Genomic DNA, 24577 nt, shown 5'->3' on the forward strand with positions numbered 1-24577 from the left:
TCCCCACTCCGTTTTCCGAGACTTCAGATATGCACAGAAGCCAGAAAAGGAAATTTCTTCTGCCCAATTCAAGCTGCAGTTTCCCGTCCTACCCCTGATGTACCAGTTACTGGAAAGCAATTCCACAAACGCCTTTCTGTAAAGGACGTGTTTTTGGCCAGTTTATACAGCTACCCTTGTTCACCCAAAAATCTGGAAGCTGCCTTCCACGAGCTGGACCCTCCCCCTCGGACACTCAGGGAGGTGTTTCTGCGTGAAATATGGGCCTGCTCTGAGGCAGAAGACGAACGGGCGCAGTAAATTCTGGGGTGGAATTTGTTTAACCTATCAACCTCCCCCCCGCACCCGCTGGCAGTAAGTACGACTCTGGGCGGCCAGAGCACTGATGTATTTTTATGACACTTGGCAAGGCCGCTCAGGAGGCTGGAGAAAACGCGCCAATCGGAGCTGCCGCAGAGGTGGGCGCGCTCCCCGGCCGGCTCCTCACCCAGAAAATGTCCTGAAGCCTCACAGACTCTGCAGCAAACCCGTTCATTCATTCATGGCCGACTTCCCTCTCTAGCCAGGCAGGCTGCTGCTGCTGGACAGAACCAGGAAGACACTGCCCTCAGCCCAGTTCCCCAGCCCCCTGATGTGATGGGACAGGCCCCAGCAGGCGGGAAGTTTAGTAACAGCCCAGCAGGAAGGCAGGAGAGGCCTGCCCTTCAAGACATCCTTCCAGGTGCCTTCACAGGGAGTAAGCCCCCTGTCTCTGGTTGTAAGCAAGGAGAAGCTGGGGAGCCCAGAGAGCAGGCTGGGCCAGGTGAACCTGGGCCTCTCCAGAAGCGCCCGTCTCGCTGCTCAGACGCGGCGTGCTGCACAGGCCTGTGTCTGTAGCCACGGGGCAGTGCTGTGTCTTCTGCCCAAGGCCAGGACTTAGGAGGAGGTGGTGGGCAGGCTGCGAAGGTGGGAATTTGACCCAATACACACATCCATGGTAGAGACACACAGCCCCTTGCCAAGAGGCCCAACTCACCACCCTACAGCCTTGGGTCTTGTGAGACAGCGACTTTTCAGCTCCAAAGCACAATTCAGGCCTGGGTGACGTCCCTCCACGGCCACCAGTCCCCAGGGGCTGCTGTGGGGCCTGGACCCGCAGGGCACTCAGGAAAATGGGAGCAGTTTCAGCTCCAACACCCTCCAAATATCGATGTTTAATCATCTGAGTCTTAATTGAAATAAATTAGGAAAATTCTCCCCTACTTTGTTTTGCAGAGAAAAGGAATTGATGGATGTGAGATGGGGGAGGGGTGCCCTATGCAGGTGCTGCAGCCCCATCTCTGCCCAGCTCAGAGCCCCCCAGTTCCAGCTCAGAGCCCCCCAATCCAAGTTCAGAGCCCCCCAATTCCAGCTCAGAGACCCCCATCCCAGGGCACGGACCCTATCCCAGCTCACAGACCCCTCATCCCAGCTCACGGACCCCCCATCCCAGGGCACGGACCCCCCATCCCCGGGCACGGACCCCCCATCCCAGGGCACAGACCCCATTCCAGCTCACGGATCCCCATCCCAGGTCACGGACTCCCTATCCCAGCGCACAGACCCCATCCCAGCTCACAGACCCCCCATCCCAGGGCACAGACCCCATCCCAGCTTACAGTCCCACATTCCAGCACAGAGACCCCTTCTCTGCCCAGCCCAAGGACTCTGTCCAGCTCAGGCCCGGGGCCTCTGGCAGCATTTGCGTGGCCGTCCTGTGGGCTCCCCCTACCCTGAAGGCCTGTTGGGCACCACCTCTGCTCTGCATCAGTATTGACCTGGGAGTGGGGGGCCTGGCGGCCCACAGGCAGCTTGCAGAGTCACTCACGTTTGCCATGCTCCCCGGGCCCCTGAATGTTTATGGAAGACTGGAACCCACTCTGGGCTCCACATTTATATCAGGAAAAATAATTTTTTTTTTTTTCATGAAGTTAGTTAAGGGCTTCTGGAGGAAAAGAAACCTTGAGTCCTTGGTATTCAACTCACCAGGGGTGTGAACCGCACCGTTGTGCCCGCCACGCGGCCCGGCAGGCGTGGAGCCAGGGCGGAACATTCCGGGGCGGCCTCTCCTGGAGTTCTGATGCCAAGGTCTGGTTTGGGAGAGGGCCAGTGTGAGACCAGGTACAGTGTGTGTCCACGCCAAGCTCCCTGCAGGGGGAGGGGGGCTGCACAGGCAGCCTGGAACCCCGATGGGCAGATGTCAAGGTCACAGAAGCTTCTGGAACCCCTCCCAGGGTGTGGACACAGCTGCCTGTGTTAGGCTGTGCTTGACCAGCAAGTATTTCAGTGGCTTCTGCTGGCTCAGGCCGCCAGACCAAAGCCCCACAGACCGGCTCGACGGCAGGAGTGTGTCTCCTCCCAGTCCTGGTGCTGGACATAGAGACCAGGTTGTGGGCAGGGCTGGTCCTCTGGCGGCCTGTCCTCAGGGAGCACACAGCCGCCTTCTCCCTGGGACCCCGGGGTCTCCCCTGTGCCCTTCTGTGTCCTGACCTCCAAAGGACACCAGTTATGTTGATTAGGGCCCCCCTAACAACCCCAATTTCGGAGAAGGCAATGGCACCCCACTCCAGTACTCTTGCCTGGAAAATCCCATGGACGGAGGAGCCTGGTGGGCTGCAGTCCATGGGGTCACTAAGAGTCAGACAGGACTGAGCGACTTCACTTTCACTTTTCACTTTCATGCATTGGAGAAGGAAATGGCAACCCACTCCAGTGTTCTTGCCTGGAGAATCCCAGGGACGGGGGAGCCTGGTGGGCTGCCGTCTATGGGGTCGCACAGAGTCGGACACAACTGCAGCACCCTTTATGTTATGTTTATGTTTAACAACCCCAATATACCTTCTCCACCTCTCTAAAGGCCCTGTTCTCCAAATACAGTCACGTCCTTGGGGAACCAGGGATTAACCAGGAACTTGAGGGACATGCCCTGCCCATGAGCGCTTCTGTCTCTGACAGTCACCTGGGGGCGATGAAGATAAGTCCTGGTCCGCGGGCTTTCCTGGTGGTCCCATGGTTAGGAATCCGCCTGCCAATGCAGGGGACACCAATTCGATCCCACCGATTTGAACCCTGGTCCGGGAAGATCTACATGCAACTAAACCCATGCACCACAACTTCCTAGCCTGCGCTCTAGAGCCCCTGCTTAGCAAGAATAACCACAGCAATAAGAAGCCCACACTCCACAGTGAAGAGCCACCCCCACCCAGCCCGCTCACCGCAACTAGAGAAAACCCCGCACAGCAACATAGCAACAAGGACCCAGCACAGCCGTAGATAAATAAGTCGTCACCTCCTGGGCACTCAGAGCTGTGCAGGCGCGTTACCCCCTCAGCCCTACAAACAGGGCACCGGGATCCCCCACCCCATGGACATGGGGACACACTCGCTTGTCCAGGGGTCCCGGGCCTCTGCTATAGGAATCCCAGGGGACAGGTAGGACCACAGGGTGAGGGAGAGACTGGAGATGACTCTTAACTCACTCTGTACCCCCAAGGATTCCTAGGGCCTGCACCAGGTGCCACCCCTCTCTGAGCCTCAGTATTCCCATCTGTAAAGTGGGTGCAACCAGCACCCCCCACCTGGAGGTCACAGGCAGAGGCGCTTTGGCCGGGGCTGGAAAAGGCTTCCTGTCTGGGGCTGCTGTCATCACCATCACGGATCAGGAAATCACATCCCGGTGCAGAGGCAGGTGGACAGCACGCGGCTCCTGCCAGAGGCTGCACGCAGACGGGTGTGAGTGACCCATGCCCTGGGAAGCCTCTTCTCCCCAGGAGGGCTGCTGCCTGTGCCCACCCCTGCCACACAGGCCCGGCCCGTACACCACAGAGGAGCACAGCCTCCCAAGATGTCACGGGCTCTGGGTTTCCAGGGGCCACTGCCTGAGGCCAGCGCTTCCTGGGGGACCAAGGCCTTCCCCCGTGGAGATGCACCGGCCTCTGCCTAACTGTTACTGGGGTCTGACAGCCAGCACGTGGTGGGAGGGGACACTGCATGGGGCCCTTGGTGGGAGGTTGCCGCATGCTGCTGTCTGGGGAGCCGGGCGAGTGGGACTCCAGGGGACCAAGGGCCACTGCAGCACCTTCTGGGGCCATGTCTGGGATTCTAGCCCTGCTGGGCAGTGCGAGGGGCCCGTCTCAGACTCCCACCACCGGCAGCACTTTCTGTAAAGCCTGGGAAGTCTCCCTGGAGCCACCCCTGCCCCAGAGAGTGTGCGACTCAGGGAGTGAGCTCTGGGCCCCAAGGGACACGCAGATGAATGTGAGCGCAGGGGTGCCCGAAGCCCTCGGGGCTGGACGTGGAGACCCCGGGGTAAGGGTCTGGTCCGGCCCCAGCCCTGCACTCTGAGCCGCATCCTCGGCGCTGGGCAGGATCCCTGGGCACTGGCCGAACCCAGAGAGGCCAGGCCCCTCGTGCGCCTCTGCAGCCCCCTCTCCATGCTGGCTTCTCCACACCCCCGGCCTGGCCCAGGCCCGACAAAGACTCACTTCTCAAAGCCGCCCCCTGCCCTGGGGTGGTCCAGCCTGCGTCCACTGCTTGGGGGACGGAACGCTTACGCTCCAGTTCCCTCCTACCTTGGAGAAACCCCTGCGTCAAGCCAGCCGGGCCCCTGCTCAGCCAGGGTGCCTCTCTCCTCCTCAGCCTAAGCGACCTCACTTGGGTCTTTCAGTTTGTGGAAAAGTTCGGATCTGTCTTTAAGCGACCACAGTGCAAATGCTCTGGGTGAGTCAGCCCCACACCTGAGTCATCTTGGCTGCCACGAATCTTTCTAATTTATCGAGGTGAGATTCCCGTAACACAAAATTAACCATTTACAAGGAACATTCTCGACGTGATGCGACCACCACCTCCATGCAGCTCCAGGATGGTCACGCCCTGCCCAGCCCCCGGGGACCACTGACCCACCCTCTTTGCGGATCTGCCCGCCCTGGACGCTCCACGTTTGGGGCTTTCTCACTGTGTGGCCTTCTGCATCTGGCTTCTCTCACTCAGCGTCGTGTTTTCGAGGTGCGCTCCTACCATAGCGAGCGCCCACGTTCCCTTCCCATTCGGGGCCGAGTGAGGCTCTGCGTGCAGGGGGCCACAACACGTCTCCCCCTTGGCCTGGCTGGTGTCACCTGCTGTCCCGGGGCCACGGCAGTGCGCACGGCCGAGCCTCCCTGCGCGGTCCTGGCCCACAAACCTGGCCGGCGCACACCAGGTGTCAGCTTCGCACCCGTTTATCCTCCGCACGGGCTCTCCAAGAACAGGTTGGATTGGAATCATTTTATTCAGCCCCCGGTGAGGCGTATCAGGGCTTCCCAGGTGGCTCAGTGGTAAACAATCTGCCTGCAATGCAGGAGACGCAGGAGATGAGGGTTCGGTCCCTGGGTGGGAAAGATTCCCTGGAGGAGGGCACAGGAACCCACTCCAGTGCTCTTGCCTGGAGGATCCCATGGACAGAGGAGCCTGGCGGGCGACAGTCCATGGGGTCTCTAAGAGTGGGACACGACTGAGTGACTGGGCGAACACACACACACACACACACACACACACACACACGGTGTATCGGGGTCCTGGGGGCTATACCGGCTGCTCCTCTATGCAGAGGCACTAATTCCCTGCCTGCAGAGGTCACACATGCCTGCTGTCCCCACCGAAGGGCAACCCCGGTCATTCCAGAAGCAGGCTCTGAGGCCGGCATAAAGGGGCTGCCTGTGTCCTGTCACCTGATCCCCAGGGAGCCCCCAGATGAGGAGCAGTGCCCAGACAGGCCGAGAGCCGTGTCCAAGGCCAGGCGGCCGGCCATGAGCAGAGCTAGGAGGCGAGCCCCCGGCCTGCCCAGGGTCCGGTGTCCCTCTCTGCTCTCCTGAGCTCGGCTTCCAGCTGACCGTCCTGCTGGCATTCCGAGGAAAATCAGACCCTCCCGGGTGGAAACAGCGTCCGTCCAAATGAGTTTTCCGAGTCTGGTTTAAAGCACTCTGAGAAGCTCCAGGAGAGAAAATGTGGTTTTGATTTTCTGGGGCAGCCAGACCCCCGAACTCAGCCCCTGCGGCCCGAGAGCCCCTCGCTGCTTCTCAGCCAGACGCAGCCGTCACGGGGGGAGCTGTCGACAGGCAGCCCCTCCCTGGGGCCTGGGGCTCCTCCAGCCCTACTTCGGACAGAGCCAGCAGCTGAGCTCACACCGGCCACTTATCGAGGTCACTGAGAAACTGGGGCAGGGAAAGAGTTGACCCCATGGGGCTTCCGGGAGGTCAGGCTGGGGTCAAGCTGCCGCCTCCGGCCTGGGATGGCCTGGCCAGGTGGTAAGCTCCCCGGCACAGGCAGGATGCCAGGGCAGCCAGGCTTGAGGACAGAGGGGAGGCCCTCCCAAGGACCTGTGCCCACTCTTGTCTCATCTGAGCTCAGGAGATGTCGCTTGTGTACACCTCTGGCTGGAGCATCCCAAGTCCAAAGACAGCAGGAAGGGTCTGGCCACCCAGAGTCTATGTTGGAGTCCCCAGTGGCTCCTGCAGACTGTCCCAAGCCAGGTTCTTGGAAGCCCACAGGAGAAATCTGGGGGAATCCAGTGGGCTCCCGGGATGAAGATCACAAGAAAAGCCCTCCTTCTCCCAGGATCAGTCCCCTAAACCTACATCAGCTGAAGGGCAACTCAAGAGGTCTCACCAGGCACTTTGTGACATGAGACCCCATTCTCCATCGACAGACTGGGGAGACCCCCGCCAGGCAGGGAGTCTGAGTGATGTCACGAGGGGCGCTGGCCAGAGCTCAGCCCGCGGACCTCCCACCCAGATGCTATCCCCGGATCCCCTGTCCACCCCGATGGTCAGCTCATGTGCCTGCATGAGGTGCTGAGGTCAGCAATGACCACAGTAGGCTCCCCGCTGCCTTCTCGGGGCACATGGCATGTGGGCAGGACTGAGTCCCACCCTTCCTCCCCAGATGCTGAAAACAAAAGGTAGTCCTCTCAGTCCCCTTAGGTCTCCTGGGAAGTGGAAATGACCATTCTGGCTCCAGCTGAGCCAGCTGGCTTCCTGCTACTCCATCTCTGTCTTGGGTACAGGGCCTGCGGGGTGCCCGCTGGGCTCTCCCTCTGGACTCACCCCCCTACACACACCTCCTCCGCCAGCCCCGCAGGCCCCGCCCACCGGGCCAGGCCCTCCTGCATGCCGCTTGATGCCCAGTCGGGAGCCAGTCCGCACAGCAAGTTAATTATTTCCACGGTTAGGAGCCCCCCTTCCACGAATCTCCCTCAGGGAGCCCCTCAGCCTGGTCCAGCGCCTCCAGGACCCGAGCTGTCTTCATTCCGCAGGCGTTTCTTGAGCTTCCTCCCTGGGGGCCCCCAGCCTTGCGGTGCGGGCCCCAGCACCGTGGCTCTGGCTTCTCCACCATCTACGGCTGCGCAGGAATCTCACGTTTTAGTCCCGTTTAGGCTCCGTGGGGCCCAAGCCTCTGCTCCTTCGAGCTGACCACCTGGCTGCCCACGGGAATATCGCTCCTCTCTTCCCCTGGTGGCTCCCTCGGCCCCCGCGGTGCCCAGACAGGTGGACCCAGGTGCCCATTTCCCAGATGAGTAAACCGAGTCTGAGCCTCTGGGACACGCCCGGCCCGGGGGGTGGGAGTGGGGGAGGGGGGAGTGGTGCGAACCAGCAGGGAACAGAAGCGGCCTCTGGCTGGGGTCCCAGCATCCTTCCGGATGGCGGGGTGGCGGGGCGGACGAGGGGCTGCATTTTGCAGACGAGCTTCATGGGCTCCACACCAAGGAAGATTTGGGTGGGGCCTCTCCCGAGCTTCATGCAAATGCGCCTCCGCCGTGCTGTTTTGTACCGGCGCGGGGAGCAGCCGCGCCCACACTCCGGATCTGCCGCGCCCGCCGCCGCCCACGCGCCCTGCGGAATTAGCTCGCAAATGGGAGGAACAGGTGACGGGCGCCCGCGTGGGGTAGCAGCCCCGCCGAGCGCACACACGGTGTGCGGAGCTGGAGGCGGGAGGGGGCGAGGGCCCGCGACCCCATCGACCCAGCACCGTCGAGAAGGAGTTGGTCTGCTTTCCAAAGGCACCGGAGCGGGCTGCGTCCTGCTTTGCAAGAATACAGCTTCCATGCCAGATGGAAGCGGGACGCCCACCTCCCGGAGCCCTAGCGCCGGCTTCCTCCGCGACAGCGCCTGCTCGCTGCAGGCGCTCCCGAGGCGATGGAAACCCCCGCTCGGCCGGCCTGCGACTTCCATCTGCCCGCGGGCGGCCGGGCTGGTGTTCCAGGGGAGGAAACACTGCCGCCGGCGCTTCCCGCTCGGGTCCTGGCGCCGGGGCACCTCCCGCCGGCCCGGCTCCAAGTCCCGCAGCCCCTGGTGTGCGCCCCACACCCGGCCGGCTCCCAGGGGCCAGCCTGAGTATCCAGACGTGCCCACTGCGCTCCCGGGCGTGCAGAAGGATCCAGAACCTTCTTAACTAAGACACCAAGAACGCGTCCCCTGCGGGTGATGCCAGCGCAGGGGGCTTATGGGCAGTGGGACCTTGGGTGGGACTCAGGGAGGCCAAGCCTGGGAGCAGCGCCTTGGCCCACAAGCCCCTCTGTCCAGCTGCCGGGCGAGGGCCCTTCCCCTTCCCAGCCGGCCAGGGCCAGACAGCCCACGCCTCTCGGAGTGCAGACGGTGCAGCGTCCATCTTCACAGCAGCAGAGCCTGGCCCATCCCGCCCCCGGGGCCTCGCCCCACTTTGTTCCTCTGCCCGGGGCTTGGCCTGGGCCGGCCAGCAGGGTGCCTGTGGGGAAATCACAGACCCTCAGGCCTTGGCTGAGATAGCACAGACCCGCCCAGCTCACCCGGCTGGTGGCCGCTATCCTCACGGCCCCTGCCCCCTCCAGCACACCCAACTGCCCCCCAGCCCTTGTGAATGGCTTCCCCAGATTCTCACGCAGCAGAGCGCGGAGGTATCCTCCTTTCACAGGACCGCGCTCATGCCTGGACATTCCTCTCTGGGGCCTCAGGCAGCTGTGCGGGGCTCCTGCCCTCCCCTGCCCCCAGCAGAAAAAAGATGCCCTGGACACCCGGGACATGGGCTCTCCTCACCACTACTCTCCTGTCTTCAGCGTAGTTTCTCTCCATCTGCTGAGTGGAATGGAACCTTCCAGAATGTGGAGACTTGGGGATGTGGGTCCCCCCACTGTGGGGAGAAAAACTTCCAGAGACCCCACTTCCCGTAGAGAGGTCAGCAGAATTTGGGGTTGATCTTGGGAGAAATCCTTCCGTGTGTTTTTCTCACTGCCCTGCCTTTAAAAAGAAGAAAGCAAAAGCCCTCATCCTGGAAATGAATGGAGTCTTGCGAGATCCCTGCCCCTGGGGGCCCACCCCCGAGGAGCCCGGCTCCTTCTCCTAGCTGAGTTGGACCACAACGTGTGGGAAGACATTCCCTTCCTTACTTGAAGGGCATGTGGGAAGCTCCCCGTCTATCTCGTTAGCACGAGTGCTTTCATGGGTGTGCACGTGCCTGGAGCGGGGCTGCCACGCCACAGGGTATGTGTATGCTCACTGTAGGAGGACGGAGCCCATTTCAAGGGATGAGGCCCCGGTCCCCACGTCCTCTCCAGAGCTTCATGTTTTCCCTTCTTTAAATGTTGGCCGTTCTGGCAGGCGCCCTCCCTGCCATGCCTTCTGGAGAAGGGAGCTCAGCACGTGCTTCAGATGTCTCTCAATCATTCGAGGTCTCGATCATCAGTGTTCCTCATCATTCTCTATTAAACAGTCAGAGCAGGCCAGCCCCCCCACAACAACCACTGTGTGTGGACCACCAGCCTACCACCCAGGGATGCCCAGGGTTCCCAGGGTTCCTTTGTGTCTCCGGTCCCATCAGCCACCCCTTTTCACTCCCTGCTAGGCCTGTACAGGGAGCCACTGTCTGAGACCTATTGAAAGAGAAACAGCCTGGCTTCCTGCCCTTCTGGGGCCACTGGGCAGTCATCTGACTTCAGGCTTTGGAGAACTGAGACTTGCCCCATCTTCCTCCATTCATTCACGGATTCACAGTCAGCAAACACTCCCTGAGCATCTGGTCTGTACCCAGAACAGCCTAGGTCAAAGGTGAAGGTCAAGCACAGCCAAGGCTCTGACCCTGTTGAGCTCGTAAGGCCACCCAGGGGCTCACTGCCCGTGTTGGGATGGGGTTACTCCTCCCCTTGCCCCCATCCACACCCCGAAGTGTGTGTTTTCCATAGCAGGGCAGTGTGTGAGCTCCCACACCTGTCTGTTGGGCAACCATCGTTCAGGTTCTCCAGGGACAGAGGGCCTTCTTGGACACGTGACAGTCAGTGTTGGGAGAAACCAGGATGAGTTGGGACCCAGAGCTGTGACAGGCTGTGCCTGAGTCCTGGCCCGGAGATTTCTGCCTGCCCCAGGCATGGCTTGGGGCTGTGTCTCCTCACTACTGCTTCCCACTCACGCCCAGCAAGAAAAGAACCAGCCAGATGGGCCCCTGGCACTGAGTGAGTGTGCGTAGGATGGTACCGTTTACAGGGCCAGCCCTGCCCAGCAGGCCGACCCCTGGCTGAGGTGTGATCCCAACTTCAGCTCGAGATCCACTCTGGGATGTGTTTGGTGGCTGCTCCGAACCCAGTCCCGTGCTGAGCACTGTCCACGTGCATCTCCCATGCCTCTGAGCCCTGTTCCTGGGTGGTCCACATCATCCTTCTCATTTTACAGTGGGACCGAAGAGGCCAGAGAGGCCCTGGGCAGGGGTGGGGGCAAGCTCCCCAACGCCAGGCACCGGACCCTGCCGAGATGACCCTCTCTTCCTGTCTGGGTAAAGTAGACGCCTCCAGTTTCTAGAGCCAGGGTCACCCAGGCCCTCTCCACGTTCATCTCATCCCTCCCTCCCTGTCCTTTAGTGAGCCGGTTCCCCAGAGGACCCCAGTGGCCCCAGAAAGTGGTGAGAAGGGAGAGGAGGCCCCCTTTTTGGGGTGATGCCCAGAGGGTCCAGGCCGCCTCAGTCCCAAACTTGTGTGTCAGAGGGGATACACATCTGACACAATTGTGTGGGGGGGGTTTGTCCAGAGGCCCTGCCGCCAACAGGACCAGGTCATCTGGAAACAGGTGTGGCCTCTGCTCCGAGCAGCCCTGATCTGGCAGAGCCCCCACCCTCAGAGGCAGCCAGCACCCCACCTCCGCCTGTGCGGGGGCAGGGTGTGCGGCAGGGGGCTGACGGTGAAGGAGCTCAGGAGCCCAGGAGCCCCCCAGCCTGGGCTTGAGTGCCAAGACCAGGGACGTGGCCTTGGGCTCTCCTCCTCCGTCAGCCAGATCACGAGCTGGGCAAGCAGTCCTGGGGTGGTGCCACCTGTCCCTTAACATCCAGTGGACAAACCCTGCTGGCCCCCCACACTCCCATCACCTGCATGGGGAGACCCCTTTCCTCCCACCCCTGAGAGGACACCCCGTGGGGCACAGGCCATTCTGTGAAGGAGCAGGGGCCTTCTAGCAATTACCAGCTCCAGCCCCCTGGGGAGCGGATGCACAGAGGGGCTGGCCAGCCTCCCCCAGCCCTCCCTGGTGCACTCCTGACTTGCAGGCTCTCTGCTCTGCCCTCCCAGAGCAGCTCAGCTTTTCTGGGTGGGAGAGCTGGATCTGTAGGTGGCACTTTTTTTTCCCTTGTGACGTCTGAATAACCATGACAGCGGCAGCAGGCGCTGGTGGAGCCTGGCTCTCGGGAGAGCTGCTTCTGGGTTTTCCAGGCTCCCTCTCCCCTCTGCACTCGCCCCCTCTCCTGTCTTTTTCCCCCTCCTCTCCTCACCTGTCTCCTCCTCTTTCCTCTCCTTTCAGTCTTTCTCCTTCTCCCCCACCCCCGCCTTCTGCTTCTCACAGTGCAGGGAGTGGGGGGCACCCCCTCTGCTGGCCTCTGTCCCCTGAGCCGGGAGTCGAGTCTGGAGGCCAGGACGCCCACCCCAAAGTCCCCTCTGCCGCCAAATATTTACGCTGTGTCTGCACACAAAAATTAATACATCGATTTTGTCAGCCGATTCCCACTGCCCGCGTGGCCACCATGGCAGGGCCCACAATGCCGCCCAGGCCGGCTGGTCGCGCATACAAAGCACCCGCCCGGCCATTATGATTCCGGAGCTGAAATCCACCCCTGCGTGCATCTCATCGGTCATTCAGCAGCCCTTAATGACTTGTCAGTTCCTTGCCCTGCCATTTTCTGTCTAATTAATTCTTTTATTGTGCACCGGATAAAGCAAGACAAAGGCCTCCCGGCAATAATGATTCATTAAAATGCAGCGCCTTCGCCTGCTCTTGGCCCCGCACCAGCCCGGCTGCGCTCCACCCGGCCTCCAGCACCTTAACCCTTTGCGGGGTCCCACGGGGGGCGCCCTGGCCTGGGAGTGGCTGAGCAGGGCCCAGCTGACCTAGGGAGGGGCCTCGTGAAGAGGTCTGTCCAGGGACCTTGCGCTTTCCCAGGGCAGCTGGAGCCCCAAGCCCCCCCACGTTCTGGCCTCAGCCCCCTAGGAACAACAGGGGCTGAAGAGAGCTGGGGGGCGCAGGGAGATGTTTACGGCTCACCGGACTGTTCCCCACCCCCCCTGCATCCTGGGACAGCCCTGCCCGGCGGGAGGCAGGAAGGCAACCTGGCCTCCACCAGCCGGTCTGGGGCTGAGCTGAGGAAGTCACTGGGCACCTGGGGGGAAATGAGGGGAGGGAAGACCCCAGGGGCCCAGGACGAGTCCGTCCGCAGGAAGGGGCCGGAGGGCTCCAGTCCTATTTGTCCGTGCTGGCCCTGGCCTCTCTGAATGCACCCTCAGGGCACCTTGGCAAGGCCGTCGCCACCCCGTGGTCATGGGCGCAGAGGGGCAGAGCTTCCAGCCCCTGGCATGGCAACCTTCCTGCAGGCACTCAGAGCGGCAGGAGGGGTCCGGGGCGGGGCTGGGAGCAGGCATCCCCCCGCCTTGGAATGCACATTCTCTGCCCATTTCATTTTCACTTGATTTTTTTAAGCAGCAAATCTGCCTTATTCTGCCGATGAGCACGGAGCCGCATGGTGTGACTGGAGGTGGTAATGGCTCCAGGGGCCACTCTCAACCGTCCGCTCAGGCCCTAAACTTGCTGGTTCTGCCCAGCACGTCAGGGGGTCACTTCTATCTTACAGGTGGGGAAGCCAAGGCTCCCAGAGGGAGGCCAGGTGCCCCAGAACCAGCTGGAAGAGGCACGAGAGAGGACAGCCTCAGAGCCTGGGTGCCCGGCACACGGTCCAGGGTAGACGCGCTGGGCCCTCGGGGCCAGGCCGTGGCCCTGCTCCCTACTGCAGGATCATCCTCGGTGGCAGCGGGGCCACGGCCCTGGGTGTATTTCTGCCTTCTGCTCCTTCCCTCCCTGGCTTTTCTCCTTGGAGGGCCCCCACGCCCCATCGGGGCCAGGGTCCTGAGTTTGGGGGCAGAGTGTGGCTACATACCTCCTTCCTCAAGAAGGAACCCTCCTCACCCCAAGCGCCTGGCAGAGCACCCCGTCTGTCCTGTCTCGGGTCTACACTGGCCCCGGGGTGAGGGTGGGGTACTTGGCACCGCTGGCTTTGTGGTGTCCAGACTGGGTCGTGGTCAACACGGGTTTTCCATGAAGCCTGTTGGAATGTGTCCACGGAGGCGTCCACACAGGGCGTGAGGGCTTTCCCGGTGCCTGGTGGCCCTAAGTCACCACCTGGAGACATTGTCTGCCCCCGCCCCTGCCCCACCTGACGCCACGGACCAGACATCGGGGAGGAAAGAGTGACTCCACACCAGGCCAGAACCCTCCATCTGTAATGTCCCGTCCAGGCTGTTGTCCCATTAAATGTGGCCCAAAGTCACAGCAGGCTGGGTGGGTCCCGAGCCCAAGCCTCGAGATCCGCAGGTGAGCAGGCCTTCGGGCCTTCCCCAGGCAGCCGCCCAGAGGACCCAGGCCTGCCCGGGAGCTGACGCCACGAGGGCTGTGAGCTCCCATCCAAGCAGGAAGTCCCCTTCTGAGAGCCAATGTCATTCCAGGAAGGGCCTTCCTACCTCACCTGAGCAGGGCTGGGTCGTGAAGGCCAGTTCCCCTTTCTCCCTCACCAGAGGCAATGCTCTCGCTTCTGGGTGAGGAAGTGAAAATTGAGGAACTTCTGCCAGGCTGGCCCTGGGGTGGGAGGCCTCCCGAGAACAGGACTCCGAACCAGCTTGCAGCCTGGCTCTCCTGGACTCAGGGCGAGGCCGGGCGAGGCCGACCTTGGAGGGAACATTGTTAGCCAGGCTCTCCTCAAAAACCCTTCACCAGGGACTTCCCTGGGGGTCCAGTGGTTAGGACTCTTCCTTCCACTGCAGGGGGCTCGGGCTCCATCCCTGGTTGGGGAGCTAGCATCCTGATGCCTCGTGGGATGGCCAAAAAAGAAAAAAAATCCTTCTCCAGCCTGAGGACGAGGACAGGCCAGGGACCCCTCCCAGCAGCCCTGACCTCTCAGGTGTCCACCCTGGATGGCTTCTGAGAGTGTCACTGAGGGGTCTGGCATTTGGAGAAACAAAGATTCCCATCACTTCCAAGGCCCTTGGCTGTGGGCTCAACCTGTGATGTTGGGAAATGCTCCCGGCGGGGGCGGGAGGTGAGCCACCAGCCTAGCCCCCCAAAAGGGGAGGGAGCCCCTGGAGGGGCAAGGACACAGCATCTCCAGGCCCTAGGCCAGGCAGGGGTGGGGACTCACCTCTGAGCCTCCGGAGCTCAGAGGTCTGAAACCCATGGGAACCCCGCCCAGGGTAAGTCGGCAGGAGAAGACCGGGCCCTGGGGAGTTAACTCACAGGAGCCCCTCCAAGTCCAGACAAAACCAGCAGAGCCGCCAGCCCTCGGGAACCAGGGCCGTCCCAGAGCAGCACAGGGGAGGCCTCCTTTCCTCTTGTCAGCAAGCTGGATGCTGGGGCCTTCCTCGATTTGGGGCATCAGTATGAGGGCTCGGAAGGCCATATGGACTTGGACAGCCCTTGGCCGGGCACAGGCCAGGCAGGGTTGGCTCCGTGAAGGCAGCCGGCTGTGAAGGCCGCGGGCGTCCGTGAGCCTGGCTTTCTGCAGCCCCTTCCCAGACCTGGGAAGCTTGGCACACACTGGCCTCACGAACCCTCATAAATCCGGGCAGCTCTTCCCAAACGCTGCTCTTGGCAGGCCTTGGACGCAGCTCCCTAGCGTGGGGTGAGGGACGCGCCCTGGACTGCAGCCACGTGGGCGGCTGGGCCAGCAAGGGGACGGGGTGTGCGCCCCCCTGCCCGCGCCGCCCCATTAAAATTACAGAGGCAGCTGCCTGGCGTATCTCGGTTCTCATGAGAAGTATGATCTCCCTCTCAACCTTCTCAACCCAGCCGAGTCTGTGCAGCTCCGAGGTGGGCACCCCCGGGCTTGCGAAGCCCCCGTACGAGCCGCATATGCGGGAAAGACCCCTCGCTTGTCGTCGCTCCCACAACCGTCTCTGCCTAGAAACCCTTTCTGCTCACCAGACAGCCCTGCCCAGGGCCTGTGGGGCGGCTTTTATCCAGCTCCCGGCCTGGCTCCGAGCCAGCGCCCGAAAAATGCCGTCAGCCACCCAGAGACCAGCTCTGGGATTCGCCCGGGAGGAAACCGCCGCCCGAATCTGGCTCATCTGGACCCGTTTTGCCTCCTGAGGAGCCTCCCCCCAACACCCGCAGGAAGATGGAGGGTGGTCTAGCCAGCCGGCCCCTTCCCGGGGAGCCTGGGGTTAACCCTCACAGAGCCCCCCTTTAAAACGGGACCCCCTCGGTCTTGGAGACCCACAGCTCCTAGGCTTACAGGAAGCAACACACAAAATGCAGCCCACGTAGATAAAAAGCATTTTTTAATTTTTATCAAATCAGTCTGTACAAAAGTTAGCGTTGCTTGGTCAGAAAGGAGCGAAACACAGCAGGTAAGTGACAGCGAAAGTTCAAACTTGACACCAAAAAATAGATTGCATAAAAACGAGTTTGCTGCAGCCCCCTGCCCCCACCCCCAGGAAGACATATGCAAAAAAAAAAAAAAATTTTGTTCTAGAAAAAGGTAGGAAAAAGTAGAAAAAGTAAAAAGAAGCAACATCTCAGATGTACTTAAATTTACAAAGTTTTAAAGGCACAATTTTCCAGGAAGTAGGCGGTTATCGTCGCTCAGCGCACAGCGGAAGCAGGACAGGTAAATCCGGCATTTTTCTTCTAAAACTAAAGATCTAAAAATGCTTAGTGGAGAAGGTTCTAGTTTCACAGCTTGTAGGTGGCGCCTGGTTCCTAAGAGCCGAGATTAATGCGTTTCTGGAGCCACCGAGTCCCAGGAAATCTCCGCCTCCACCACTTGGCACGGCCGCGGGCAGGGATGAAATTCAGTGGCGCTCTGCCTCCTAAACCTTGACTTAATGCCCGTGCCAGGGGTACCCCAACCTGATTAGAGAAACCACAAGACAAGCCCCTTCTCCTGCCTTGGGGCTCCGGCCACCTCCGGGGGACCCGGAGCTGGGGCCCTGCCACTCAGAGCAGGGACCCCCACCCTCTGCCCCGCCCACGCCTCACCCTCAGCTCTCCGGCTTCTGTTTCGTCTTAAATTCTACTCTCTGCACAGATTATTTCATTAATTAAAGATAAAATAACACAGAACATAAATACATTTTAACAGCTTTCAAAACAAATCAAACACATTGAAGCTTCAAAAATAAAAATTAAAAAAAAATAATAAAATAAAAACAGAGAAGTGTTAATCCAGCCAAACCTTGCTCGGAAGAACCCTAACTACATGGAACACCTCCAGTCTAATGGGCTGGTCCCAGGAGGTGTTCCCTCGGACGCCTCTCAGCCACGGGAACGTCATCCGTGGGCCCTGCGCGTTCTCAGTACCAAGGCTGGCAGGGCCTTCGGAGCTCAGGGGGCCCGGAGCCCCCGCGCCTCTTCCCTCCTTTTGTCTTTTGTGCTGTGGCTGCCGCTTTGCAGCCATGGAGAGGCAAAACCCAGGCTCCCGTGCCTGCTTGGAAGAGGGGCCCGGCTGGGCTTCCAAGCCGCAGTCCCCGCAAAAAGAGAGGGAAGGGAAGGAGGGCTTTGTCCGTGGATGGGGGTTTGGAAATCTGGAAGCAGAGGGGGCTCATTCACACAGCCTGGCTCCTCACGGACCTCGGCAGGCACTTGACGTAGCCACGACTCCTGCCCTTGCTGCACCTTCCGAGCCCCTGGAGGCTGTGTGTCTCTACCGGGGCGAGGAGGTCCTCGGCCGGCGCCCCTCCCGTGGCCGCACCCTCAGGGTCTGGTCAGGGTGGTGTACACGGGCTGCTCCCAGTTACTGGGGGGGCTGTGGGCAGGCGGCACAGACAGACCCCCGAGCAGGGGCGAGGCGTAGGGCCGGCGGGGCGAGTGGAAGTAGGGGTACTGGTAGAGGCCTGACGGGTAGCCAGGGAACGGGCCGTAGTAGCTGGGCGCCTGCAGGTCGGTGTAGTCGCACTGCGAGCTGGTGAAGGAGCTGGCGGCTGCGGCGGGGGCGGCAGTGGTGACGCTGGCCTGCGCGCTGTAGGAGCCGAAGTCGGCATGGCCCGGGGAGCCGTGCGACTGGTCGCCATAGTGCCCGGGGCTCAGCTGCTCCGTCTTGATATGCGGCCGTGGGGGGCCCGCCTCGGTGGGCGATGCGGAGGCCGACGGCGTGCCCTTGTGGGCCCATACAGGGGACGCCCCGATGCCGGCCGCCCCGGAATGCGAGTAGGATGCGCCCCCGTAGGAGCCGGCCGCCGCGGGCTGGCCAGGCTCAGCGGGCAGGGCCGAGTGGCCGTTGAGGGGCAGGTACTGGTCGAACTCGTGGACGTCGAAGGTGTCCATGTTCCCGATGACCTCACTGCTCAGCTCGGAGATGTCCACGTTGCTGAAGTCAATGTTCTGACGCCCACTGTCCACCAGGCGGCGGCCTTCCAGCTTCAGCTCCTGCTTGCCCCCGTGGTGCAGGTCAGTCTTGGGGGTTGTGGGCGGGGTGGGCGGCCCGTGGGTCTGCCCTGGGGACAGAGCACATTTCAGGGATGAATGCCCCTTCTGTAGGGGGCAGCTGGGCTGGCGACACACACACGGGAGGAAAACCCGCCCCGCTAACTGCCGCAGGTAGGAATCAACGGCTTTTTGTTCCTGTATATTTCCCAGAAATTCCAGCAAAGCCAGACCCAGACCTCACTCCACAGCCAAGGAAATTCCGTTAAGCACTGTTCTAGGGGAAGACCTGGGGCCAGGGAGGCCCTGTCGTGACCACCAAGGTGGGGGTGGAGGGGAGGAGAGGAAGCACCCAGTCCCTCACCCATGGCAACCACAGGGTCCACACCAAACCTGTCTCCCCAGGCCCATTGCTTTCGCCAGCTCGACTGAGACTGCTCAGCTGGCCGGGATTCCACCCGGGTCAGTCTGATCCTGAAACTGAGCTGCTGACCACCAGCCCAGCAGCATGAGTGAACCTGAGGTCAGAACCAGTAAAAAGGCCAGGGGAGCAGAAAGGCCTTCCTGAAGGACAGAAAACGCCCAAGTCACAGGGCACTGGGCCAGGATGAGCCCTGAGGCACCCAGTGTCAGAGGAGGCCGAGCAGGCCCCATGGGCATCGGAATAGCTGCCTCTCGGGGCTACAGGCCTTTCTCAGGGGACCCGGGGAAGGCCTGGTTCTCTTGTGGGCCCTGACCTGCTCGCTGGCCCCAGGAGCCCACCTGTGTGGTCACTGTGGTGGTGCGCATCCCCCAGGCCGGCGTCGGTCTTGTACATGCCGCCCGGGTGGTGGCCCAGCTCGGCGCCCGAGTCCGAGTCGCTCTGGCCGGTCTTCACACTCTTCCTGCGGCGTGGCTGGTACTTGTAATCGGGGTGGTCCTTCTTGTGCTGGACACGCAGCCGCTCCGCCTCCTCCACAAAGGGGCGCTTCTCACTCTCACTCAGCAGGCTGCGGGACAGAGGCAGGGGTGGGATGAGCAGGCGGCCGGCACCACATCGGTGAGCCTGGGAGGTCCAGGGGAGCTGTGTGCCTGCCCGCGCCTCCGTGGGGGTAGGGGCCCCAGGCCGTGCGCCCCTGCTCCGAGGTTGGGCGGGAGTAAGCCAGGGGAGATCGGAGGAATGAGCCAGGAAAGACTCAGGTCCTCCCGTTTCCATCTTCTCCCTCTTACTTCCCCTCCCGAGCCTGTTTGTTCCCTCCCTTTGGGACTTTCTAAGGCAGGCGGGTGCAGAGGCCAGGACCCAGCTGAGCATACACTTGGACAAAGGGAGGCTTCCTGGGAGCCAAGCCGAGACTCCGGGCAGCTTGGCTTCCCAGGGCTCCAGAAACACTGGCACGACCCAGTGGTCCTCACTGAGGCTGTGAACACACCCTGGCCCCTCATACCCTTCCAGAGCTCCCCTCTAACTGCCTGTGGGCCAGGGTCTGGGGGCACAGCACTAACTGGACAGGGGCAGGAGCACAGAAGACACAAACACAAGGTCTGAGTGCCCACTCGCAAGGTGAGGGGCAGGAAAGGGGACCAGTGCCCTGACCCCAAAGCCTCCCACTGTGAAGCCCAGTAGAGAGCATTTGGTGGGGGTGGGCTGCCCTGAACGAAGAGCAGTCCTGTCGCTGAGGCCCACTACCGCTGTAGGGCAGCTACTTTCTACAGAATGGCCAGCCTCATCAGGCCAATGTGGGCACCAGCGCTGAACAGCACCTGCGTTCCCCTCTGTCCCCGCTGAGGGTGCAGAGGTGGAGAAGAGGGAGAAGCTGCAGGGAGATGCCATCAGGCGAACCACACCCTTCCATCTGCCTCTCGACTCCTGCAATGGGGTGGTTCGGGCGTCCTTTCCAAGGAGAGGGCACCTCCAGGGATGGGTCCTGCTTCTAGAAGGAGGCCTCTTTCCACTGGGAGGGACAGGCTCTGGGGCCATTCACAGCTGAGGTCCCCTAACTCAGCATGCCAGTCATGGCCTAGAGGGGGCTGTTTCTGGACTCCAGGCGTGTTTTCGGGGGCACACACCTCCCGCTGCCCTCTGCCTGCCCAGTCTGTCCTGGACCCCGCACCCGACCGGCTGGCCAGATCGGGTTTTTCCACTAGGACTCGCCCTGGGAACGGCCACTGGGAGAAGGGCCGAGGCCGGGCGCTGCGCCACCTCCCAGCTCCAGGCACCCCAGGGCCCGGTCCCCGCCCCCGGCCTGAGAACAGGCACTCACCGCCACAGCTTGCCCAGCGTCTTGCTGAGCTCGGCGTTGTGCAGGTGCGGGTACTGATCCGCCAGCTTGCGGCGCGCTGCCTGCGCCCACACCATGAAGGCGTTCATGGGCCGCTTCACATGCGGCTTGGCCTTGAGAGCGCCGCCGCCGCCGCCGCGCACGGGCATGGGCACCAGGCTCCAGTCGTAGCCCTTGAGCACCTGCGACACGGCGTCGCGGATGCAGGCGGGGAAGCGCTCATCCGCCGCCTCGGCCGCGTCGCCCCGGCCGCCGCCCCCCGCGCCCGCCGCGCGGCCCAGACCCTCGGAACCGGCGGGCGAGGGCGGCGCATCCGAGTCCGAGTCCTCCACGTGCGACATGGAGCTGGCAGTGCCAGACGGGCTGCAGGGCGGCTGGGCGCGGGCCTCGCTCATGTCCAGCATCGGGGCCGCGCGCGGAGAAGCGCGCACCAGGGAGGCGCACCGGGTCGATGGCCGCTGCGCTGCAGCCGCTCTGGGACCCGAGGTTGCCGCGTGATGGCCCGACCCCAGCCCGCTTACAGCCGCCGCTGCCGCCGGAGATCGGTCCCCGCGGGGCGACCCGCAACAAGTTTCTTTAAGCGGCTGCCACAAGGCTCCGCCCTCAGTCCTGCTCCCCATTGGCCGGCACGCACCCCACTGCCACTGGGGGCGGAGCTTGGCCGCCCCCCGCCCCCCCCCCCCACCTTAAAGAAAGCGCCGCGATTCCCGCGGCGCCCCCGCCCGCCCCGCCTGGCGCCTCACCACGTGGGGCCGGCGCGCCCGGCAGCCGAGGATCGGAGGCCGGACTGTGCATCACGCCGCGGGCCCCCCTTCCAGACGGGGAGGGAAGGGGAAGGGGGCAGCGGCGGGGAGCACCGGGCGCTCGGGGCGCCCTGTCCCTGCCGGGGTGCTCGGCGGCGCTCCCTCTGCTGGCGCGTCCCGGCCCTGGGCCCAGCCCCCAGCCCCCGCTGCCCGCTGCGCGAGGAGGCGGGCCCTCAAAAGCCTCCCCCCCACCCCCCCAGGCCTGCGTCGAGCCCCGACGTCTTGCCCACAGCCCAGAGGCGCCTGGGTCAACTGCCCGCCAGCCTGCGGCCCAGGGCGGGGATCGGCTCCCCGCCCGCAAGGCCGGCGCGAAGTGGAGGAGCCTCCCGCGCGCCAGTCTGCACGCCGCGCACGTCCAGGTAACGCGCGCTCAGGGGACACGGCTTGGAGCTGGGCGACCTCAGGTCCGGTCCCGTCCCGGCGTGGAAAGTGCGGCGGGGGCGCGGCCGCGGGAGCAGCGGCAGCTAAAGTGGGCGGGAGCGCTGGGCGGGGCCGGGGCTGACCCTCGCTGCAGAGTCCCTAGGGCGGCCCGGCGGATGGCGTGGCCGGACGCGGGGGCCTAGGGCTTTCCGGACCTGATCCGGGGGTTGGGGGCACCGAGGCCGTCCGGCGGGGCGGTCCTGGGTGGTCTGGCGGAGGCGGAGGTCGCTCCGGGCGCCTGGAGTGGAGGAGGTGGGCGCGCCAGCCAAGGAGAGAAGGGGGCGGGGTGTGCCGCCCTGGTGGGGACCGCGGGGTCGGAGAGGGGACATTTCCCCGGAGGCAAGCGCCGGGCCGCGGCTCCGAGTCCCCGCCCGAGGCCGCCCCCGCGAGTTGGCCGCGGGCCCGGCAGTCCCCGAGGGCGGCTCGGATTCTTTCTCCAAACCCGCCCTGAGACGACGGACCAGCCGCCCAGGCTTCGCCAGACTGCACCCCTTGGGGCAGCCAACTCTGAACGCGCCTGTCTTCGAACTTGTGGCCCGCCCAACCCGAGTGACCCAGGGCAAGGGTGCCCAGTCCCCAACCACGCACCTCTGGTTCGGGTCATGATTCCCTGACTAGCAGCAGTGCAGCCTAAGGAGCAGAAGGGGCTGGTCGGTTAACTCCAAATTGAAAGTCGGTGATGCTTTTACCAACTTGAGGGCTGCCACTGAGCCTCTGACCTTGCAGGGAGAGCCTCTTGCCCTCACCCCACTCCTTAGCCAGACGGTGCCCCCAGTACCCGGTCCCTCCCCCTTCCTACCCACAGAGCCTGAGCACCTGGGCTGTGACCCCTTTAGAAATGAAGATTCTGCACACTCGGCCTTGGAGAAGGCCTAGTTTCAGGCAGACGCCAAGTGGGCTCCGGGGGCTGCCTGGACCCCACAGCCTCACATCTGGGGCCGCTGGCAACAGGGCCCAGAGGCAAGTCCCCGCCACCTTTGGGTCAGGGACGGGCTGCCCCACTTGCCCCGGGTCAGTGACCCTGACCTCCAGTCTCCCAGGAAAGCACCCTGAGGCGCCTTGCTCTAAGGGTGCTGGAGAAGGCCCCGTCGGTGGAGGGAGAGCCAGCCTCCAGAGGGGCCTGTCCCCGTGCCTCCCCTCCCGTCGCCTGCCCGTCTTTGCAGAGTCACATTCCCCTCGTCGCGGTGGCTTCCCTCCTGAGGCCCTGCCCTCCTCTTGGGGCCCCACCCTACAGCCAGAGGCCCAAGGCAAGGGCGGGGGGGTACCCCAGGGCAGCCGCCGGACTTTTGGCCCATAGGGACCCAGGGACCCAGGCACCCTGTAGATGCGGGGAAGGTGGCAGGGATGACAGACCTGCCCTGGGGCCCGGATCCCACCCCACTGTACTGGGTGTGCCCTTGGGCACCAGGTCTGTGTTTCCATGAAGAGGAGAATGGAGCCCAGGCTGCCTTGGGCACACTGGGCAGGGCGGCCTCTCCCTGCTCCCACCAACCCGTGGAGGGGCGCCGCACAGCTAGGACACAGACCGGTGACCAATGGGACCCCTGGAGGAAAAGATGCTGAGCTAGAGGAGCCCAGCGCCTGATCCAGGCCACAGTGTGTGGCATGTGACCACCCTGGGCGTCCCCGGGCTGCTGTGGCTGGGACTGACACAGTGCTGTGGGCAGCTTGTCACATATGTGCAGGCCACTGTTCCCCGTGATGGGGCAGCAGACCCCTGCCAGGGCTCGGCTCGTTCCTGCTGCTGATGCCCCGAAGTACCCCCAAAACCCCCTGGCTGGCGTGAAGGCTGTAAAATTCTCCAGGTGCGCTCCAGCCCCAGACCTGGGTTCGTCTCCTGAGCTTCCAGGCAGCCCCTAAGTGGACCCAGGATGCGGCCTGCAGAGGAGGCAGGGCCACAGCTGGTTCTTGTACTGATGAGGTGCCCGCTGTGTGCGGCGGCCTTTCTGGGCAACACACAGTCCCAGCCCAGAAGGTGCTGGTGTCTGAGGAGGGCCAACACACCAAGCTGCAAGATCTTACCACGGGTGGGCATGGGCGTGGGCAGGGTAGTCCAGGAAGGCGGCTCTGAGGAAGTGACAAGTTGAGGCCTGAAGCTTCTGACAGATTAGAGAGGAAAGAGCATGGTGGGGAGGGGGCACGGAGCATGTGCCAAGGCCCTGGGGCAGCAAAAAGCACCGGTGGTCTGTGAACACAGCGAGGTGGGGGCAGCTCCCAGTTCCCCTCCTGGCCCCCCCTTCTCCTAGCTCTTCCTTCCTGTCCTGCGGACCCCAGTCCACACGCTGCACCTTTACGGAGTGGGCTGTGCCATTTCAGGGAGATGATCTGATGGGCCAGGTTTGGAGCAGGACCCTGACCCTCGACCATCAGCCTGGGAACATTGATGTAAGCAAGGTTTCTAGGCCAGCATCCCCTGGCAGAGGCTCCAGGACCCTGCAGAGAAGGGGGTGTGGCTGCCAGGCGCCCCTGTGCCTATGAGGCCTGCCAGCGGAAGGCTAGAGAGCTGCAGGGCAACCCCTTCCAGGTGCAGAGACCCCCTGGCCCACCCACAGCAGCTGCTGGACCCGCTTGGGAAGTCCCTGTCTGAACGGGCTGCTGAGGGCCCCAGGCCACTGCAGAGAAGGGCACCCTGCCCGTCCCCGCCCGTCCCCTGGCTGGCTCTCCTCGCCGAGTGTCAGGGAAGCCATGTCTGTAGTTGGCCTTGTGGGGCGGGCCACGTGGGCCCCTGAGCCCCAGCGGCCGTGTGTCCTCTGTGCATCCGCAGCCCCGGCCTGGGCCTCTTGGCAAGCAGCCCGAGGCAGTTGGCATGACATCCTGGGAACCCCAGCTGAACCTCAGGGATTAATTGGTACTTTTAATTACTGGCCGGTGTGCAGACACCAAACGCCCAGGCCAGAGATGAGGGGGCAGCTCTGAGCAGAGGCCCCATGGAGGCAGCCTCATCCTGGCCCACCAGGTCCCGGAGAGAGAAGACAGGTGCCCCAGGGCTCTAGCAGCCCTGGTGACAGACCCTCGGGGCTCGGAGCCAAGCGTTTTGCTCAGCCCCCCTCCCCAGCATCGTTGCCAGCTGCTGTGGAAGTTCTGGTCTGGGTGGAAACTGGCCCCTGGGTTGGACCGGTGTCCCCCAGGGGCGGGCAGTGGTGGCCCTCATCACTCTGTGTGGAGGACTCTAGAAGGTCGCATCTGGATCTTCCCG

At 62.9% G+C, this 24577-nt stretch overlaps 1 protein-coding gene across 1 annotated transcript; it reads right to left on the bottom strand.

Annotated features, from left to right (window-relative positions):
• Positions 1-15800: 15800 nt before the first annotated feature.
• Positions 15801-20814, bottom strand: SOX8 (SRY-box transcription factor 8). The gene is made up of 3 exons (XM_025274821.3): positions 20141-20814; positions 18663-18889; positions 15801-17971 (listed from the first exon to the last, which is right to left on the bottom strand). Exons 1-3 carry the CDS (start codon positions 20776-20778, stop codon positions 17232-17234), a joined length of 1605 nt encoding a protein of 534 aa, XP_025130606.3. The 5' UTR covers positions 20779-20814; the 3' UTR covers positions 15801-17231.
• Positions 20815-24577: the final 3763 nt, after the last annotated feature.

Source organism: Bubalus bubalis, chromosome 24, assembly GCF_019923935.1.
Source record: "Bubalus bubalis isolate 160015118507 breed Murrah chromosome 24, NDDB_SH_1, whole genome shotgun sequence".
NCBI lineage: Eukaryota > Metazoa > Chordata > Mammalia > Artiodactyla > Bovidae > Bubalus > Bubalus bubalis.